The sequence below is a fragment of the Telopea speciosissima genome, chromosome 1, assembly GCF_018873765.1.
Source record: "Telopea speciosissima isolate NSW1024214 ecotype Mountain lineage chromosome 1, Tspe_v1, whole genome shotgun sequence".
NCBI classification, from domain to species: Eukaryota; Viridiplantae; Streptophyta; class Magnoliopsida; order Proteales; family Proteaceae; genus Telopea; species Telopea speciosissima.
In genome coordinates, this window is record NC_057916.1 from 10683681 (window position 1) to 10704299 (window position 20619).

At 38.5% G+C, this 20619-nt stretch overlaps 2 protein-coding genes across 3 annotated transcripts in view; one reads left to right on the forward strand and one right to left on the reverse strand.

Moving 5' to 3' along the window:
• The window catches only part of LOC122649005 (isovaleryl-CoA dehydrogenase, mitochondrial), a 28514-nt gene extending 8404 nt beyond the window's left edge, over nucleotides 1–20110 (reverse strand). Inside the window, exons 1-16 of one of the 2 annotated variants that reach the window (XR_006331156.1) lie at nucleotides 19947–20110; nucleotides 18539–18622; nucleotides 18406–18463; nucleotides 17720–17844; nucleotides 17587–17631; nucleotides 15534–15582; nucleotides 15323–15432; nucleotides 13693–13769; nucleotides 10825–10875; nucleotides 10675–10739; nucleotides 10339–10493; nucleotides 10196–10236; nucleotides 10060–10114; nucleotides 9481–9537; nucleotides 8432–8651; nucleotides 6110–6113 (exon numbers count right to left, since the gene is read on the reverse strand). Coding sequence is in view for 1 of the 2 variants with exons in the window: in XM_043842350.1 (XP_043698285.1) it covers nucleotides 8505–8651; nucleotides 9481–9537; nucleotides 10060–10114; nucleotides 10196–10236; nucleotides 10339–10493; nucleotides 10675–10739; nucleotides 10825–10875; nucleotides 13693–13769; nucleotides 15323–15432; nucleotides 15534–15582; nucleotides 17587–17631; nucleotides 17720–17844; nucleotides 18406–18463; nucleotides 18539–18622; nucleotides 19947–20054 (1227 nt within the window). In the remaining variant the exon portion in view is untranslated. Of the gene's footprint in view, nucleotides 1–6109; nucleotides 6114–8280; nucleotides 8652–9480; nucleotides 9538–10059; nucleotides 10115–10195; nucleotides 10237–10338; nucleotides 10494–10674; nucleotides 10740–10824; nucleotides 10876–13692; nucleotides 13770–15322; nucleotides 15433–15533; nucleotides 15583–17586; nucleotides 17632–17719; nucleotides 17845–18405; nucleotides 18464–18538; nucleotides 18623–19946 lie in introns of those variants that run through there. The other variant, XM_043842350.1, reaches the window with a different exon arrangement.
• Nucleotides 1782–4015, forward strand: LOC122649004 (L-type lectin-domain containing receptor kinase VIII.1-like). The gene has a single exon (XM_043842349.1). It carries the CDS (start codon nucleotides 1839–1841, stop codon nucleotides 4002–4004), a length of 2166 nt encoding a protein of 721 aa, XP_043698284.1. The 5' UTR covers nucleotides 1782–1838; the 3' UTR covers nucleotides 4005–4015.
• Nucleotides 20111–20619: the final 509 nt, after the last annotated feature.

The window sequence follows — 20619 nt, forward strand, 5'->3', positions numbered from 1 at the left end:
ACGCCATTTAGCTTATTCTCGCTTTCTCGTCTTCATTTTCTTGAAGCTATTTTTTCTGTTTTGTAAATTGCGCAACACAGGTCAGTGACTACTTAGGCTGTGCCTCGACTCTGTTGCAACTGGGGGCAACCGAGGAGCCTGGGATGCATGTTACAGTTAACCCACGCATGGATGTGGGGCATATCATGCATCAGTCTCAACATATTGAGGAACGACGTTTAAGGTACTACCTAACAGCTTTATAAAAGGTGAAAGTTATCTGTCTAAGAGTGTGGTCTACACCAGCATTTCCATGAGTATATTTCTCTCTTCCCAAAAGAAATTTGTCCTCTTGTTTTGAGGAGAGAGAGACACATGGGATTATGGGATTGCTAACATAGGTCATACTCCCGGATAGAAAATCATTTTCCCTTTAAAAATTACGTTTAAGGTAAGAGAGTCCAAACGGTGTTATATAGGTGTAAACATATATGAAAAAGGGGAAATGAGTGGCCTCTGTGGTTTCTGCACTTAGACACAGAAGCGAGTAAAGTATGGCACTGCCCGAATGGAAAGATAGAAATCCCATTCAAGACATACTTTCATTGGTCAGTGCAAGTGCACGTGCAGGCTCTAGAGGCCCAGGAATCAATCTCTTTCCGGCAAAAAAAAATTAATTCAAAAGTTATTCTTCAACATAACGTTTTGTATTTTGTTTTAATTTATGATTTAGATCATGCCCGTTTAAATAGCATTTTAAACTACGGGATACATGATGGGGCAATCTGATTTAAGAGATGACAAACACTTTGTCGTTCTTCTCATGTATTTTAAATGGTTTAAATAACAAAAAATTATGTTAGGAGGAAAATTGCACTCCCCTTTATGTGGGGAGGAAAATTATCCTCTTCAACTCCCTATAGCTCAGTAGTGCAACAGTGCTAATGTGGGTGGTCGACATGTGGTAATTTAGACATTCAATGATCCGAATTCATTAACTATGTTGAGGTCATACCAATAAATGTCCAAGCTGTCATGTGTCAAATATCCATACTAACACTATCGCACTGCCGAACAATAGGGAATTGGAGAGGATAATAATCCGTGTGGAGATTCCTTAAATGAAAAATGAGATACAAAACTCAAATTGTTTTTGATAAGTTTGGGTCAGAACGGATCTCATAAATGACTCGCTCTATTTAAGCACAACTGGTGCGCACACGGTACACTGTGCTTTCCGGTCCACAGGCGGCTTGCTTTGTTATCCCATTATTCATGATTGATGATAGATGACTCTCACTCAGTGCATACGTGGACGCAAAATCGAAGTGGGGCCATTAGGGATGGGGCCTACCTTGAGGATGCGTATGGCGCACTTCGCGTATTTTACAAGCACAAACCGTTTAGTAGCTTTTTTTTAAGTCTTTGCTGACGAACTCACATGCAACCACCTATTTAATTAACCACAGTAACTCCGACTCAGACCCACTGACTCACAAGTTAGTTAGAGACTTAGAGTATAACATCCAAAAAGTCCCACTTCTTCTTTCTCTTTCTCATTTTCTTCTTTGCTTGCTTCTGAAATTTAGTGGTTGCAGATGGAAACGTGTCTCTATATAACACAACTGTCCTCTTTTCCCTTTGGAATCTGACCTTCGAATTCCTTTGTTCCCGTTTCGTTGTTGTGCCGTCAAAGCAAAAGAATTGAACACGCAGCACTAACTCTTCACTCTCTCTTTCTCTCTCCCTCTGAGTCGGCCGTGATTGATTGATACTATTTGATAGGTACGTAGTAGTCTCACCCTCGCCTCAAAAGAAAACCCAATTTCTCTGTAATGGGTTGCCGGAGAAATTAAGCGATGTTGTTTTTCATAGATGAGCTTACCTGTTTATTATACCTGTTTCTCTTGCTGGGGATTTCCAGCATTGAAGTCGAAGCAGAGAGTGAAACGACTGAATTCGACTTCAGCACGTTAACGCTTAGCAGTCTTAAGCTGCTAGGAGATGCCCATTTGAACAATGGCAGTGTACGTCTCTCCCGTGATCTAAGCGTCCCTTATTCAGGCTCTGGCAGGGTCTTGTACGGTAAACCCGTCAGATTCCGGCAACCTGGCAGCCATTCTCCGGCATCCTTCTCCACCTTCTTCTCCATCTCCGTTATCAATCTCAATCCGTCCTCGATCGGTGGGGGACTTGCCTTCCTCCTCTCTCCCGACGACGAGACAGTCGGTGATGCCGGTGGATTTCTGGGCCTGGGCAATGGCAAGGGTTCTCTGTCCGGCTACGTTGCAGTTGAATTCGACACGTTGATGGACGTGGAGTTCAAGGACATTAACGACAACCATGTGGGTTTTGATCTAAACGGGATAGTTTCTGCTCAGGTGGGTGACTTGGGTTCCGTTGCGGTCGATCTTAAGAGCGGAGATCTTGTGAATGCTTGGCTCGATTACGATGGCTCCTCTCGTCTGTTTAATATCTCCGTCTCTCACTCCGATCTCCGTCCGGCCGATCCCCTTTTGTCCTTCCATCTCGACTTGGATCGCTTCGTCAACGATTTTATGTTCGTGGGCTTTTCTGGGTCCACTCAGGGGAGTACAGAGATCCACAGTGTCGAATGGTGGAGCTTTACTTCTTCATTTAACCCTTCTTCTTCTCCTCCTACTTCTGGGTCTGGGTCCTCCCTTCCACCGCCGACGCCTATTCCTTTTGCCCCAATGGCTAATGCTTCCAATCTCCCACCACCATCTCCGGTACCTTCTGCTTCAGTTTCAAACTCTTCGACACCAGAAAAGACCAGCAAGTCCTCGTCCTGCCATAACCAGCTCTGTAAGCAACGCCCTGGGGCAGTTGCAGGGGTGGTAACAGCCGGAGCTTTTTTTCTTGCCATTTTCGCCGGTGTTCTCATCTGGGTTTTCTCCAAAAGGTTTAAAACTCCTGAAAAAACAGTCTCTCTAGCAACTGAGATCGTCAAAACCCCAAAAGAGTTCAGTTACAAAGAGCTGCAATTGGCAACGAGGTCCTTCGATAGGGACAGAATTATAGGAAATGGAGCGTTCGGGACTGTGTACAAAGGTATTATCCCAGAAACTGGAGCAATGGTGGCTGTGAAGAGATGTAGTCATAGCGGAGGTCAGGGAAAGGCAGAATTTTTATCAGAGCTTTCAATAATTGGGAGTCTCAGGCATCGGAACCTTGTACGGCTCCAAGGTTGGTGCCATGAGAAAGGTGAAATTCTTCTGGTCTATGATTTCATGCCTAATGGAAGCCTCGATAAGGCATTGTTCGAGTCCACATCTCTCCTCCCATGGCACTACCGGCGAAAGATTTTAATGGGTGTGGCCTCTGCCATGGCCTACCTGCATCAGGAATGTGAAAACCAGGTAATTCACAGAGATATCAAGACCAGCAATATAATGCTTGACGAAGCCTTCAATGCCAAACTAGGGGACTTTGGTTTGGCGAGGCAGGTGGAGCATGATAAGTCCCCTGATGCCACTGTAACTGCAGGTACAATGGGTTACTTGGCCCCGGAGTACCTCCTCACTGGGAGAGCTACAGAGAAGACTGATGTGTTCAGCTTTGGAGCTGTAGTATTGGAAGTGGCCAGTGGGAGGAGACCCATTGAGAAAGAGACCACTGGGATAGGAAAGGTTGGGGTGAGCAGTAATTTGGTGGAGTGGATTTGGAGTTTGCACAGAGAAGGGAGGCTGTTGGGTGCAGCTGATGCCAAACTTGGTGGTGAGTTTGATGAGGCAGAGATGACAAGAGTGCTCTTGATGGGGCTGGCATGTTCTCATCCTGACCCATTGGCTAGACCTACAATGAGAGGTGTGGTTCAGATGTTAGTGGGTGAAGCTCAAGTGCCCATTGTCCCAAGATCAAAGCCTTCTATGAGTTTCAGCACTTCCCATCTGTTGATGACCTTGCAGGACAGTGTCTCTGATATTAATGAAATGTTGATAACCCTCTCAACCTCCTCCTCCTCCTCCATAAACCACAGCTTCAATGGTGGAGAACTAGTTTGATTGCCATCAACTTTTATAAGGAAAAGGAAATAATCCCAAATTAGAAACTTTGAGACCTTCCATAATTTTTATATAGCCTCCACTTGTGGGATTATTACCAATAATTTATAAATATACAATTACTTGTTTTTGTATTTATAGCACATTTACATAGAGATCAATTTGAAGAATATGTTAGCAAGATTAATGTATGTAGCAGACAGAAGCATGGTTATAGGTATCGGTATCGGTGGTCATGTCAGTAGTCACTCCCACAAGACCACCGCCGATATCGATACAATACGAATCGGGCCATCTCGGTCTGTATCAGCCTGTATAAAAAAGAGAGTCACTTTTTGGCTGATAATTCCAATCCTTATCAGTATTGTGCCAGTATTACTGATTCATTGATAGATTCTGATACTTAGAACCATGGACAGAAGTGGGATGGATACTCTGATTGTGGGGTTAAAGCTGTTTCAACAACCATTGTGATTGAAGGGTTAATAACTGTTTTAACAATTATTTCAAACATTTTCATTCTTCTTTGATCATCAGCAGTATGGAACAGCAGTAAAAGCTAGGTAAGAAGGAAGTAAATGAGGGTAAGTCTTTAATCTATTTTAATTCCTTTTGGTGGTGGGTGGTTGGTTGCTTTCACAAGTAATCCTTGTCAAAAAGAGACTAAAGAGTTTGAGTATAAAGTTGGTGAAGTAGTAGAAAGAGGGTCACTTTCTTTTGACTTTTGAGTTATTCTTGTGTTGTGTGTGGATGGATAAGGAAGAATCGAGTAAATAACTGGGAGGAGGAGAATGAGAATACAAGATCGGATTGATTTTCACTTTAACCATTACAAGAAAGGATTTATTTCTCTCTACGTGTTAAAAATAGGAATCGAATCGGCCAGATTGGTTGATTGGGTTAAGCCGATTCCAATTCTGACTGATTTCTATATGGAAATTAGGGTTAGGGTCACAGTTCAGGGTATCAGTATGCCGTATCAGTATCGCCAGTACCCGATATCAATACGTTATCAATATCTTAACGATGTTACCGATATAGGGGAGGGTAATATAGTTCAAAAATCTAAGATATTGGTATTTTGAAGGGCAAAATGATGCAAATCAACCCTATACGGCCAATCCATATTGTATCAATACTAGTATCAGCCGGGACCAATACTGGTACCAATACCGATATCTAATTTGGTTTGGCTGGTTTTATACTGATTTTGGCAGATTCCAAATTGATTCTGATCGATTTATGACTGATTCACCTACTACACTAATTATGATCAATTCTAATCTGGATTAGATCTAAATCAATCAAAATGAAAATGGTTGGCCACCAAAAGAAGGCCATTCATTGATCAACCTGAGGGTGGTGCCCAAATCAATCATCAATTTGCTTAGTTAAAGGGATTAAATGCTTATTAACATTCCTCAAGGTCTCAAATAATTTGTAATTTTTTTTTTTTTAAAAACATTTTAAGTATGACATACAATATTTTTTTATTAATAGTAATAATGTTATTTTACATGCAAACTCGAAAAATATGCACGACAATAACATATTGATGATATATTGATATGTAACTTTTAATTTAATTTTGAAAATCATTTTATAACCTAATCTTAAAAAACCTTTTGACCCTAGAGGTGTCATTCAAACACTCCATTAAGTTAAATGAAGAGAGTTTGGTAGATAAATATAATTTTGTTTTTCTTGTTTTCCTTCACTGGCTCACTCCTTTTGAGACACGTACTCTCTCTCTCTCTCTCTCTGGGGATTGGGGAATATAGAATATGGACCACTTACCGGGAGACAAATTAGGAATAGGCCAATAGGGTGTGATGAAAAAAGGAATCTTCTTCTACGCAAGGAGTGTGGGACAGAGAAATTTATTGACATGGAAGCGGGTGAGGGCAGCAGTGCAAGTCTTAAATAATGTTAGGGGAGACGGTTTTCTGTGCAAGCAGCATAACAGTGATAACACGAATCAAGTGTGACAAAATGTTTTCTTGCATAGTAGCCTAGGAGAGCAGCGAATGAAGTCATTTCATATTTTCATGACTGAGAGAGAGAGGTGTGCTAGTGTACCTCTCCTACCCTTAGGGGTGTCAAACGATTGGTTTGTTTCGATTTTTGAACAGGCGGAACCGATTTCGTATTGATAATGGGTGAAATTGAATCTAACCTGATAAAATAATGCTTGGTTTTTGTCTGATTTGGGTTCGATTTATTTCATTGGATTTTTATCGATTTGATATCCTTTCAGTTTACCACCTACATATCAATTTTATATCGATTTTAATTTGATTTTCGATCAATCCGGTGTATTTTGATTTTATAATATCCCAAACCGAAACGGAACCGATAGAGAGTCAGTTCAGTTTGATTCGGATTTATTTCATCAAAAAAAAAAAATTTGATGAAAAAAAAAAAAAAAAATATATATATATATATATATATATATAAACTAAAAAAAAGAAAATACAAGAGAATTAGAGTTCATCAATTTGAGCAATTCGTTTTAGGCCAACCTGGCGGCTGAGAGAACCTTTTCCTTAATGTTATGTATCATTGATTACTTTATTTGGGTGGATCTGTATTCTAGATTTTGGATAAGCTAAGAGTGATTATTGCATAGACTTCTCCTTTTTGGAAATGGAATTTGGATTTTGGTTTTGGACCACCAGCACACCACCAGTAGTTGGGGCCAATGACCAATCCAAATACCCAATCGTGATATGCAATTAAGTTTTATGGGACTATATCCTATATGAGGTCCCCCCACCAAACATCACTCATCCAACCCATCTGATATTGACCTCCAAACACTTCACTGTTACACTACACTACATCTATTTTGAGGGGCAAAATGTATGTAATTTTACCTCCACTTCATAGAGAGGTTGTTTCTATATGTTGAATCCGCAACTTGTTGGTTGATTGTAATAGCACAACTTAACGGTTGCGTCAAGGCTCATCTATTGTTTATAACCATTGTAAGTATTCGATGTGGATCAAATAAGACAGAATAATTAGACATATCACATCATTGTATGATCGAAAAAATCCGTCCATTACATGTATGAACTACGGAGGGAAAATTGATGTGGTTATAGTCTTAGTGTAATCAATCATTGTAACTAGTAACACATAGCAAAATCTTTTCTTGTGGGTAGCATGTATGTCATCAATATTTGGGTTCCATCATCCAATCATCTATACAAGTCCCCAAAATCTTCCCACTTACTTTGCCTAGTGAAGTATAACATTTCACTATTTACCATATGACATCACATGGATTAGTTTTAAACTAATAGGCACTTAAAAAAAATATGGAAACTGGAATTATTGTATTAGTTCTTGTTGTTCCACACCCCCCCCCCCTCCAAAATAAAAGGTTAGATATAGGATCCATTTTCCTCCTTGATATGAGGGTGGGTGGTTTTCTTGGAATTTTAAGCAACCTTCAATGGGTTCCAATTCAGGACTCAAAAGCTGGAATTCCCAACTCCCAACAAGGACAAAGCAAAACTCATAATTCCTCTCTCTTTCTAATTTCTTTGAAACTACTCAAAGCCGTTTGTTGGAATTGGATGGTAAGAGGGGTCGGGTATTAGACTATTAGGGAACTTTGGGAGGCAAAACTGAACTGTCCGGACTAGGAGACCCTCAGTCCTGTGACTTTAAAAAAGATAAAATTATTTGCTATGTTGGCCTACTTGGAGTGGTTTTCTAAGTTGCATATGTTCCTGCTTCTCTGTATCCATTGTCCATTTTCTGATGTGTTCTTTTCCATTATCTTTTCAATACTCGATTTTGCCACTTGGCTAACTCAGACTGATTTGAAATTTGATATATTAAAGGAATTTGGGTCCACTAGTCCACAATTATAATCCTCTCTGACCTACCATATGTCAGAACCAACCAAACCCCCCCCCCCCCCCTCCCCTCCCCCTCCACTCTAGAACCCAAGACCCCTCTGGAGAACCCTCTCCAGAGTTCACAGACTGGCACTCCCCTAGAAATACTACTTCCCATGTGAACCCATTTTATAAGGTGAGGAAATCTTAGTTCTGGCTTTTACTATCCACACATTTCTGCAAGTTTGGGACACTTTTAAGATGCCATGTGTTCTTGTGAGAATCGGACCCATCTAATGTCACAGTTAACCTCAATGATCTGAATAGGAGGATGACCCAATCATGTATTGTGGAAGTTTGCTTTTATGGAAGAAGTTTCAGGGTAAGGAAGTTTGAGCAATTATAGAGCAAGTATAGAAGACATATAGAAATTTCCCCCTTTTTAATAAACAATACATATACCTAGTTCTTGGTACGAATTCTGTATCTTTCTTTTTGGAAAGATACACATTCAGTAACATTCTCTGCTTTTATTTCTGTTGAGAATATCTTTTATAAAAAGTATAGCCCAAAGAATGTTTTGGAGGGTTGCTATTTGCAAGGGAAATGGGTACAAGATTAATGTAATCCAAACAAAATGGTGCATTTCTCATTGTTCCTTGAAGAGCTCACGACCAATAATTATTCTTCTGATCTCACTGGTGCCTGCCCCAATCTCAAATAATTTTGCATCTCGAAGAAGTCGACCAGTTGGGTATTCATTCACATAGCCATTACCACCTAAACACTGGATAGCCTGCCACATACACATAACCATTACCACCCAGACACTTTCAGTGATTTATAAGTTTGTTAGAATTGATGCCACACATGCAAGCTAAAATTGTAATTTCAATGGAATCAATAGCTTGTAATATTACACATCATAAATAACAGGCAAGATGACCAGGGATTGAGCACATTTTCATTTGGGAAACAAATGATCATCTGATCATCCTAGTGTATTTGAATCACATCATCTGATCATCTTAGTGAATTTGAATATATGTTTAAGAAAAATTTTCTCAATGAAATTGTGTACTTGATTCCATTCAAGTGCGACTTCCTAAACCCAAGTTCGAAACTAAATGTGAATCCTTGTTGAAGATTTGAGAAACCCAATAGACAAAAATACAGGGTTTGAAACACATGCAATACAGGGGATCATGTATTACATGCAACTAAATTATTTTGGTTATTGGTCAACTCATGCAGAACTGAGGACTTCCCACTTGGTGAGTATGAGAAGGAAGTCTGCACCTGATATGAGTTGCAATTCATATTTGAACAGGAATCAATCACAGTAGATGCTTACTAAACATATTTTAGCCTCAACAATTGAAACACAACAAAAATCTTCTCCCCAATTTTCCACCAAATAAATTACTAGTTCAGCTTGTCTAAACTAAGATTTTTTTTTGACGCTGGTACCTTGGAGCAATTTTACAGGGAAGGACAAACATATTGGGATGTACTTGGAAGGACCAAAATCATGCAGCATACTAAATGCAAGAGATTATATCAAGAATAATAATAACAGGAAAAAAAATAACATAGCCAGAAATATTATCTGTTAAATATTTTACCTGTAAAGCAACTTCTGTAGCTCTCTCAGCTGCAAAAAGTATAACTCCGGCACAATCCTGACAAGTAATTTTCAAGTAAGTTGAATACAATTAAGTATCATAAAGAAATGAAAATCAATGGTGGTGATTACAGAAATGGAGTTTGAAAGACGGTGCACAAAGGTGGATGCAGGAACTAACACTCTATTTGTTCCCACCTAAGTCACCTTATATGACTACAAAAATTTAACTAAATTGGATTCCAAAAAAAACTTCTGTAGCACATTTTCAGAACTAGGCACCGTTTTCTTATGATCCAAAAGAATTTGATATGCCATTTATGAACAATCATGCACTCTGGGTTAGGCTGGTACAGAACAAAGGAATCTCCTAGTACTATACTCTTCTTCCCCCCCCCCCCCTTCTTTTCATGGGTGTGGTGCGGCACTAGGGTATGAAATATTGGATACTTTACATGTGTAGCATATCTCCCACAAGATAAGAGTACTTTTTCAAGGCCTACGAAATAGGTACTGTAAATTTTATGTGAAGCTTCCATCAGTGTGAAATTGAGAAAATATTAGCATGTAAGAGGAGCACCTTCCGGTCAACTTTTCCATTATCACAATCCCTTGCGACAGAGTATACAAATGATCTGTAAATATGAAGAATATTGTCACCAAAAGACAATTAGAGCCAAGAAACAAGGTTACATTAGGAGAGCAGGAACTCTGACCTTGATGACTGTAAAGAAGTATACATATCAGCAATTTTTCCCTGTAGTTGCATGTTAACAAACAGCGTGAGTTATAAGAACATTCCTCACAAGATCAGCCATAAAACATGAAAATGATAGCTTGCCAAGTGCTAAATACTCACCTGTAGTAGCTGAAATTCCCCAATTGGACGACCAAATTGTTCTCGCTGGCGAACATAAGGAAGAACAACATCAAGGCATGCCTGCATGAGACCAAGGGGCCCACCTGCCAAAACAAGCCTCTCCAGATCTAGCCCTGACATCATGACATATACCCCTGAAAACGAAGAACTACCACTGCATCAAAAAATTTATCAAGATCTGGTTCTTTGAAGATACAATTTGTGAACCATATATTGAAATAAAAACTGGATACATTTGGTGGATTATTCTCCCACCCATTCTGCATACTTTCTGAATCTGCTATTAGTATATGTAGATCTCCATAGTGCCAATACCTTTCCCTTCTTCCCCAAGAACATTTTCTTCAGGAACAAAGCAATTCTCAAAAACAAGCTCACATCTGTATCATTTTAAGTACAGCAACAGGTTATGCCAATGTAGACACTTGAAAATGAAATAATAACAGATAAAAATAGTGAACTTACGTATCACTTCCTCGCATCCCAAGTTTGTCTAATTTCTGGGCAGTACTGAAGCTGTAACAATTACAGCAAAAAACAAAATATCAGAATCTTGACAAAGTTTCATTCCTTGTCTATGCTCATACATATGCTTAAACATGTTCTTTTTGTCGTCGTTCCCTATTACAGGGCTTCCTCATGCTATCCATCCATCAGTAGCACATTTTTCCTCCTTTTCCTGTTAGGTATTCTCAAAAAACTAGTCCCCAAAATGTTCTAAAAAATTTTTTTAAAAAAAAATCTGAAACGAAAGCAGAAAAACAGCAAGTGGAGTAAATGAAGACAATTGAAGAGCTTTAATACCCTTAGGTACTACGATGCTGAGAAAGATGTATAAAGACATGCTACAATGTGGAAGAGGGAAGTAGAGAAGAAACTGGAAAGCTTAAGCAGTTTTGTAGAATAGGTAGCCCAAAGTTAAAAGGAACTTTTAGAAAGATGAAGATAGGGAACTGCTTTGGGGCCATGTGGTCCTGAATCCTGATCGATGTTTGAGAATGTATAGGAAATGGTAGTATTTTGTTAAACTGAACTATTCGACCTCTTTTTTTTTTTTTGTAAATCATATATGGTGTCTTGATGCTCCTCTCAAGAGAGTTTTTCTGGGGATTTTCCTAGAAGCCCAAGATAAGTAGGTTTTGGCTGCAAATTATGCTCAGGTTACATTAGGTCATGTATATGGACTCCTCTTTGTGGGAATCTGTATGACTGGGAATCTACCAACATTGTAGTGCATTTACAAGTTCTAAATGAAAAGACAATTCAGCAGGATGAGGAGGAATAAAATGGCTTTGAAATATGGATAGTTTTGGGTATGTTCTCAGTTAAGACCGGTTTTGAAGCCTTTTAGGGCGTAGGTATGACTAATTTCACCCTAATCTGATGAGGGTGAAAGGTTCCCTACTATGGTCCAATTCTTCATCTTGACTGTTGCTAAGGGTGGTATACTTAGAACATAGTCAACATACCACCCAGTGTCTAACTGTGTTGCATAGGTGCTGCTGATCTAGTCCCTCATTAAATAATTCTTTGCCCTTTCACTTTTAAGGTTTGTGAGTATATGTTTTGAAGCTATTGGGATTGAGATGAAATAGGTTATGTCTCCTTTCATGGACTATGGTGATTTTTTATTTTTTTATTTTTTTTGGTGGGGGGGGGGGGGGGAGGATTGAGAGGCCATCTCAGAGGGTTAAGAAACTCCGGTTCCCCATGCCTGCTGTAATGATTTGGAGTTTCTGGTTGGAAAGGAATACAAGCCTTTCCAAAATCAAGCTGAACCTGCCTTAATAGTTGCTGAAGCTAAGAAAGAGTCATATACTGGGCTCCTATTGATAAAAAAAATTCTGATATGTCCATATCAAACACAATGTTTTTAAATTCTAAGGCATGAGGCAAAGCATTCCATTTGTCAAAAAGAAGAGGCATAAGCCTTAGGACATGGAGCAAAAGCCTCATTGCACGTCTATTTTTCAATATTAGTATCTATATTCATCATTTTCTTATTTGTATCCAAGGTACAAGATGTAGTATGAATATGAAGCACAAGCTTAACAGACAAAAATTCAACGTTACAACATGCCATGATTCTGAGTGTTTTAATAAGTTAGCACACCTTTTTGTCATTGTCTTTTAAGCTAAAATGCTAAGTGAGTTAAAAATCAAGGTATAGAAGTAATTTGGACTGGTTTTTTTATTGGATTTAATGTTGAAAAACTAAGCCAAAATGATGGGGTTCAATGAGGCTCACTCCTTAGTAATCTTGCATGCATGAGTCAAAACCTCACAAATGCGTTGACCCCTGAAACTTATGCCCAACAGACATAATACACCTTGGGACCTTTTTTTGCTGCCTTGTCCAGATCCATACCCTAAGTCTTACACCTCATATACCTCTCAAAACACTGATCTAACATTAGAAGAAGCAAGAGGATGAGGGCCCGACTATATACAACGGTTAGTGCGCCAGAACAACCAAGGGATGAGCCAAATGGAGAGTAAGCTGATCGTAGAGCACCGTTGCTCGTTAGCGCATCCATTGGGCACGTTAGCACGTGCATCCCAGAATCAACAGATGAGACCCTACTCAAGTAAGCTGATCTACGAGCACTCTCTCCCGGCGGTTGAACTGATCTACGGCCACTGTTGTGTGTTAGCATGCTTCGATGCAGGAGCGCGCTTGAAGTTTGTGTGCCTTACTCAACTAGGGGTATTTAGCTGTAGTGGGGCCCTTGCCTGTTAGGTTAGGAACAAAGCAACCGAAGCGAGAGGTTGTTTCTTGGATATTGTCTGGTCAGTTTGTATAGCCTCTGCTGATGAGGCCTTAAACATTCAGCAGAAAAGGCCAAAGTAGAGTTAATAACAACCACAGCGATCGGCTTATCTGTTTTTAACTCAATGCCAACCACTTCTTTATCACCATGTTATCGGCTTATCTGGTAGCAGTATAAACACATGTAATAAACATCAGTGTTCACACCATTGAACATAGACAAGACGCTACACAAATGGAGGCCAACATGATAGACACATATATGTCTGAGAAAAATGGAACTCTATGGATGAAAACAGATGGTACATCAATGGTTTGAGTAGCTCACATACTCCACAGTTGATGGTCCACTGCTCAGACCGGAGCCTGTTCAATATTCAATTTCTCTAAAATTTTTTTAACAAAAGAGATAATGACCTCGAATTAGTTTTTTTTTTCTATATATAAAAGAGCAAGTGTACTTCTTTTGGCCCAGATAATCAGTAGAAGATACCTAGTTCTTAGTTCTTGACTCCTAATCATGCATTGAAATGCCCAAATAGTTTCTTGTGTAGAGTAAATACCCTGGCATTCCCTTCTCAATAATGAATGCTGTGATTCCTTTTGAACCGGCTGTAATGTCTGTTTTTGCATAAACAACCTGACCCAATTAACTGTATCAGTGAAAAAAAAAAGAGATGAAATCTGAGAATTATTTCATAAGAGAAAGAAAAGTGGACAAGCTACCATAGTTGCTGACAAGGACTAAAAAAAATACTGCAATATTACATAAGCAAAGAAGATAGTCAGAACAGGACAAAAAGAACTTTGTTTTTTACTTTCAACAATTAAAATAATTAGGAAATGGAAATTAAAATACATGTTATGAGTAAAAAATAGGGTGTACTTCAATGAGATCAGAAATAATATGAGAAAAGATAAAAAGGAATTAGCTCTCTTGTGCAGATCAAAAGCTAGAGGGCCTTGAACCTGCAGGATATGAATCTTAAACAAAATTGGATTGGGATGGCAGAAACTTTGGCATGGGCTATAATTGCTATTGATTAGGAAATTAAAAGCCTCACCTTTTGGACTGTTTTATATCCCAAAATTTAAAAGAAAAGATAAGGTTGGAGTATTGTGGTCATGTAAGCTATGGAATAATTGCAGTGGAAGGGTCGATTTATGTTGCAACATTCACAACCAAAATTTCTTGACTCCAAGAATACAGTGAGCTTTTAAGGTTAGATTTTTTTAATGTTGCCTACAGGACCAACAGCTGCACTGTTGGTCTTCAAGAATTCTGCAAGCACTTCTCAAGAACTCAAGCTTCTGCTGGAAACTCAAATAAGCACAAGAAGAACTGGAAAGGCAAAGAAAAAGGTTGGTAATCTTTCCCAACGCCATTAGCACCTCTTTTAAAGCTGGGCTCTCAATATTTCTTTTATATGGTGGGGTGCAAATAATCCCAAATGTTTATTTCTTGGTTTGATCTTCAAGGGCTTCTAGGCTTGCTACCCAGGTTCAATTGCTAAGCCCAGAAAAGTATTGGTCCAGGACTATTGCAATTGCATCACTCACTCTCCTCGTAGCTTTCAGTTCCCATTTTCACTTTCCTGGATTGCCCACTCCAAAGCAACGAGCTTAAAGCCAGCTGGGTATATGTTGCCTATCTTGGTCATTCTTTTATGCAATGGTCAATCCTCTCAAATGGATTTAGCATCGCCCTCGTACCATCTATAACTGGATGGGAGTCGAATGACAGCACTACTTTTATCAGATTTAAACAATTGTAGGAAGACAGAATTCAGGTTCTATTTCAAAGATGAAAAGGTTGTCTTTGTCTGTATAAGAGAAACTGATACAGACAACCGCAATATAAATATACATTTTCATTGCTTGAAACACTATCAAACCTCTCATGGAGACGGCTTCAACCGTTACTTGAATCCAAGAAACCAAACCCGATACTGCAGAACGGATGAAAAGGGATCTTCCCCTCATTGGCTGGTTGTCCAATACAAGGCAATTTCAACTTGCTAGTCGGTAATAAGGTTGTCCAAGTAAATGTGTGAAGATATTCCCAAAGAATATACACAAAATCAAATACGAAAAGCAATTCTTTCTATACATTCAGCACATTATTCCACAAGATGTAAGTAGGTAATGAGCGATCATTCTCATACATAATGTAAGCGCTCATCAAGAAAATACCAGTGTTTGTGCAATTGGGCCATTTGTGCACCACATCTTGTTCCCATTTAAAACATAACCACCGGCAACACGATCAGCTTTGCACTTCATGCTAACAACATCAGAACCAGCTGCAACGTAGAAGTTAACATGGATGAAGTTTATAAGAAATAAATGTTGGCCACTATAACCAATTTCTAATAATACTGAAAAGATAAAAGAGTTGAGGTACCATTGGGTTCACTCATTGCCAAAGCTCCTACATGCTCCCCACTGATCAGCTTCACATCGAAATGAAATATATGATTAGCATGCAGATACTCACATAAAAGAGAAATCATTATAACCTAAACAAATTACTATTACCTACACTACTTCAAATAATACAAAATGGTTACAGGCACAAACTTAGAGTTCAAAATTTGCAAGAAGAAATTCCTGGAGTAAATGATCAATTGCAAAGACTGATGACTAAGAAACAATTTGCAACCAACTATTCTTGTACATAATATTTAATATAATTCGTCTCAGTAAAATTCATTTTCTTTCATTTCTGTCACCAGAGGGCAGAGTAGGGCAAAAAGAGAGATCTATGTTTTATCCATAGTGTAAATAAAATCTACTTGAACAATATTGGTTGTTAATCTAATTTGTACAAATAATAGAGTCCACGTGCATGTTCAGCAAACACTTGTAGAAAAGCAATCACTTCTAATCTCAACAACTAAGAACTTGTTTCATAAAGTCAGCACTCCTTGAAGTTCTGCATCATGTATCAATGAGATGTTCTAGCCTCTAGCAAGGGTGGATGCCTTACTCCCAAAATAAAAAAGGTAGTAATTAATCAAAACAGTCATACCCCATGTAATTACTTGAGCAAAAATGATTTACCATCACATTCATTTGCAATAGACTCATTAATGCTAGCACTACAAGGTGAGACCATTCAAGTATTATCTTTTAAAAAAATTGACATTGCATACCTCCTAGAGCAGCTAACATTAGCTGACCTCGAACACAATGATAGACTGTCAGTAGATCATTAGAGAACCCACTGGAAGTTGGAAGGGAGAGGGAGAAAGGTGTATAGGAAATTAAAAAAACTTACTGATATTATGTAAGAAGAGAAATAAGAATATTCTACCAGTTTTTAAGCAATAACTTCCCAATGACCAACGTAGTGACTGGAAATAGACATTGTAGCCCCTCCCAACTCCTCCCCCCAAAAAAAGAAAAATAGAAAAAGAAGGTAATAATACCCATGATGTCAAGTCTCAATACGTATTGACCGTATTAGTCCGATACATATCAAGTCTGGTCAATCAATACGATACAGAACCAATGCATAAGAATTTATTTTTTATATATAGAAACAGTATCCAGTTGATACGGATTGATACAATACCGAATTACCAATACACTCAATACACAGGATTTCAAAACCAAAATCCCAGTTTTTGAAAGAAACTTCTTACTAGTTTTATTTTTTTGGCTAAAACCAAAGGGGGTTCCATCTGCAATAAAAAACGACCTAGGCAGAGTGGGATTAAACAAGGAAATACTTGCACCTGCAAAAGAAGATTTGAATCACATAGATTTTTCCTTTTTAAATATTCTTGCTTAATTGATTTTTATTACTTATTAGAAGGTTTGAGATTGCATTTTCCAATGAAGATCTGAATCACAAAAATGTCACAAAGATAGAGATAACCTGACATTGATTGGATATCATTATTTATTGTTTATTTATGATGCACAATGCTTAAAAACACTAGTTTTGCATGTATCATGAGCATATCCATGTGTACTGTTAGAATGTAGATCTCGGTTGGGGGGTTTATGGGTCCCATAGACCCCCAACCAAGATCTACATTCTAACACGTATCAAACTGTATCTTAAGCATATCTACCATCTTTTACTGTCTCTCCAATACATCTCTGTGACGTCTCTTAAAACCAGCTTTCTAATACGCAGACCGATACCGATACTTGACACTTGGTAATACCATAATCCATTATTAACAATTGTTACAATTTAACCTCTTTTCATGCAGATAATGTTTAGTTTAGAAACATTAATGAAGTTAACAGTATTGAAATTGTGAAGCTGACCAACAAATATTAATTAATTGTCATGAATAGCAAAAAGTACGGAGTTTAAAAACATTAATAAAGTTTCTGGTTTGATACCAGTGAAGTCAGCCAACAAATGTTATGTCCTGTAAGGAATAGATAAAAACAATGCTCTAACCATTTAAAACATAAAAAATATGAGAAAGTAAAACCTTAGGCAAATATTTCTGTTTCTGAGCAGCACTCCCATTTCGAACCTACAGGATCATTAGAATTATGTTTATAAATACTTAGAAAATGCACGTAAACATTGCTAGAGTTTGAAATTGGAGTTTTCTCATTTACCAACTGATTTATGCATAGGTTTGAATGGGCACCAAAAGAAAGGCCAACAGATCCAGAAGCACGGCTAATTTCTTCCATCGCTATGCAGTGGTATAAATAACCGAGACCAAGTCCTCCATACTCCTCTACAAAAGAAGCAGGAACCAATTTTTTAAGAAACAATGAGAAATTAATCGGCTGTCACTTCCAGGATCAAATCAAGGAAAATTCACAGAAGAGAGGCTAGGAATCAAAGCAATCAGAAGGAACCATCTCAGATGCATCAAATAGAGAATCCACATGGTATTTTACTTTTGGGGAAGTGATTCCTATGGGGGAGCCCTGCATGCGTGAGGGCCAATGGGAGCGCACACAGAAGCATCAGGCAGCTGTTATTTCCACCTTTATGTGGGGCAGGGAGGTCATTTCGCCCCCTTCTGTGTTTGGGCATGGGCGGTAGACTCCCCGACAGGAAACATTTCTCCTTCACTTTTTTATGCAAGAGAAGAGAGAATCAAATTGTCAATAGAAAGGGTAAAGAGTAGCCATCTTTTTATTTGGATATAAATAAATAAATCCAATATTTCGGAATGCAAACTGTCAGATATTTAGAAGCAGGAGATGAGCAGGAAGGAGGGAGCCAAAGTACATGGATAAGCCCCACTATTGCTTAAATTTCTAGTCCTTAGTATAGTGGACAACAATACCTGGTGCGGTGATTCCATGGAGATTGAAATCCCCCATAAGCTTCCACAAGTTAACGTCCTGGGAAAAGAATGAGAAAAAAGTTTATTTGCCAAATATGCAATAAAACTGGAAATAGCTGTCATCTGATCAAACCTTTGGAAAGTAGTTTGTCTGGTCCACTTTTGCTGCATGGGGGGCAATATTTTCTTGTGCAAATTGTGCTACACTTTCTTTGAACTGCGTTAAAAATCAAAACCATCAGGGGTGAAGAAAAGGAAAGACAGGCTGCAAAGAAGCTTCTCATCAGATTTGTATTGGAGGAAGATTTGAAGGCCATAGAAGATTATTTGAAATCGGATTTATGTAACCAACCCAAGAATTTGAAGGCAATACAAAGGTAGTAGAAGTTGATTTGAGAAATGAGTCATGGAGGTTGGAGGCAACCACAAGTAGTAGGATAAACCTTATTGAGTTGAGAAGTTGATTTGGAAGCAAGAAAGAAAATTACAACTGCCTAGCTAACTCATGAAGATTTTTGCCAAATACATGTATGAATCATCAGTAACAAGAATTCTAATCCCACAAAAAGTAGAGGAGGCGAAATTCAGTGCAAATCACATCTACATTCCATGTACCAAGACTATTCAATTCATGCGGGTCTATTGCAGGGTTTTTTTTTTTTTTTTTGGTGTGTGTGTTGGGGGGGGGGGGGTAAGAGGGTCTATTGCAGTTGTAAGATATTATAAATGCATACATAACCTGTCATTGTCATGGAAATTCAAGATGAAGTCCTAAATTATGCTGGATAAAGGGGCATACCTCTAATAGGATAACTGAATTACCAAACTATTGAAATGAGTAACTATGAGAACTAACACAACCCCTTCACAACAATTTGAACTTCACAAACCCATTTTTTTCTTCCACTTTTTTAGGGAAAAAAAATGATGTAACAAAAAGACTATTCATGATTAAGCATGTCCTTTTATCACTCACTCTTTTCTTTGGGGTCTAGACAAAAATGACTTCTAAACAATAAATCATGGGTAGAGTTGAAGCTGAATGCAAACAGTATAGTGTTAAACTTATATTGAAAAGAATACAAACTTACAAACTATTTACAACTGTGAAATTGCAGAATACAACAGAAAACACAAACAGAAGCAATAGATAGATGTACAGACTACGTCAGGGAGTAAATACAATCATTTCAACCAATACTCCATTGCATAGTTCCCTTCCGCCAGTAAAGTCTAATCTCTTTCCTTGCCTCATTAAGTGCATAAATGATGATCTGGCAGGCCTTCCTCATAAAAGGGGAAAAAATTACAGCACAAATTATCCTTGAGTCCAAACCACCAAAAAGAAAAAGACCCAGTTAAACTAACCATATAAGAGTCGCCAGGTCAATATCTTTATATAAACAACCAGGCAAAAACAATGCATTCATCCTCAGATAGAGGATTTCAACTGATCCCATAAACTTGAACAGAAACAAAATTTCAGAATTAAAACAAGAACGAATACAAAGCGGGCAGGGAGAAGGAATAAATAAGAGCACCTGTAACTGGGTATCGTCGAACAGTAGAGAAGTAGAAAAGCAACCATGTTGTATCTGCTTCCGGAGGAGTAGAGCAGAGAGAGACCTCACAGCAGATAACCTCTGCATCTCCGAACTCTTTTGAGATGATTCACGAGAACTGAAGATGATAAAAACTGATTGAGAGGGACTGAAGAAAAGAGAGAAAAGCCCGCGGTGCAAATTCAAGGCAACCCTTTAATTAACGAAACGCATTGGATTAGGATTAGGATTATGGATTAGATGGCATGGCCCGTCGCATGCCTCTCAGAGCCACCATCGATTTGCGTGCTCTCGTCGTTTGCTGACACTGATCCGATGTGATGTTTATCCTTCAGATGGTTAGCTGCTTAGCTGGCTGCCTAATTCTGACGATCACGAGTCCACGACACCTTTGTCCTCATCAATCTCGTAAGTTTTGTAATGGGAGGGTTAGTTAGTTAGTTCTGCAATCAAAACATAACGTTATGGGGTTTTTCTAGCTAACCTTTTTTTGTTTTTTCTTGGATAAGTTACACGTCATCCCCTAGTTTTCAAGGGAAAATAGATACCCTTAATTTTTGAAATAAACTCAACTTACCGGGTGGTGATCTAAATTTCGCTTAAAAACCAGGGGTGACATGTAATTTACCTTTTTTTTTTTTGGTAAACTCTA

Bases quoted from the DNA above. Each gene is read 5' to 3' on its own strand.
- LOC122649004 (XM_043842349.1), top strand. From the start codon at position 1,839: ATGTTGTTTTTCATAGATGAGCTTACCTGTTTATTATACCTGTTTCTC.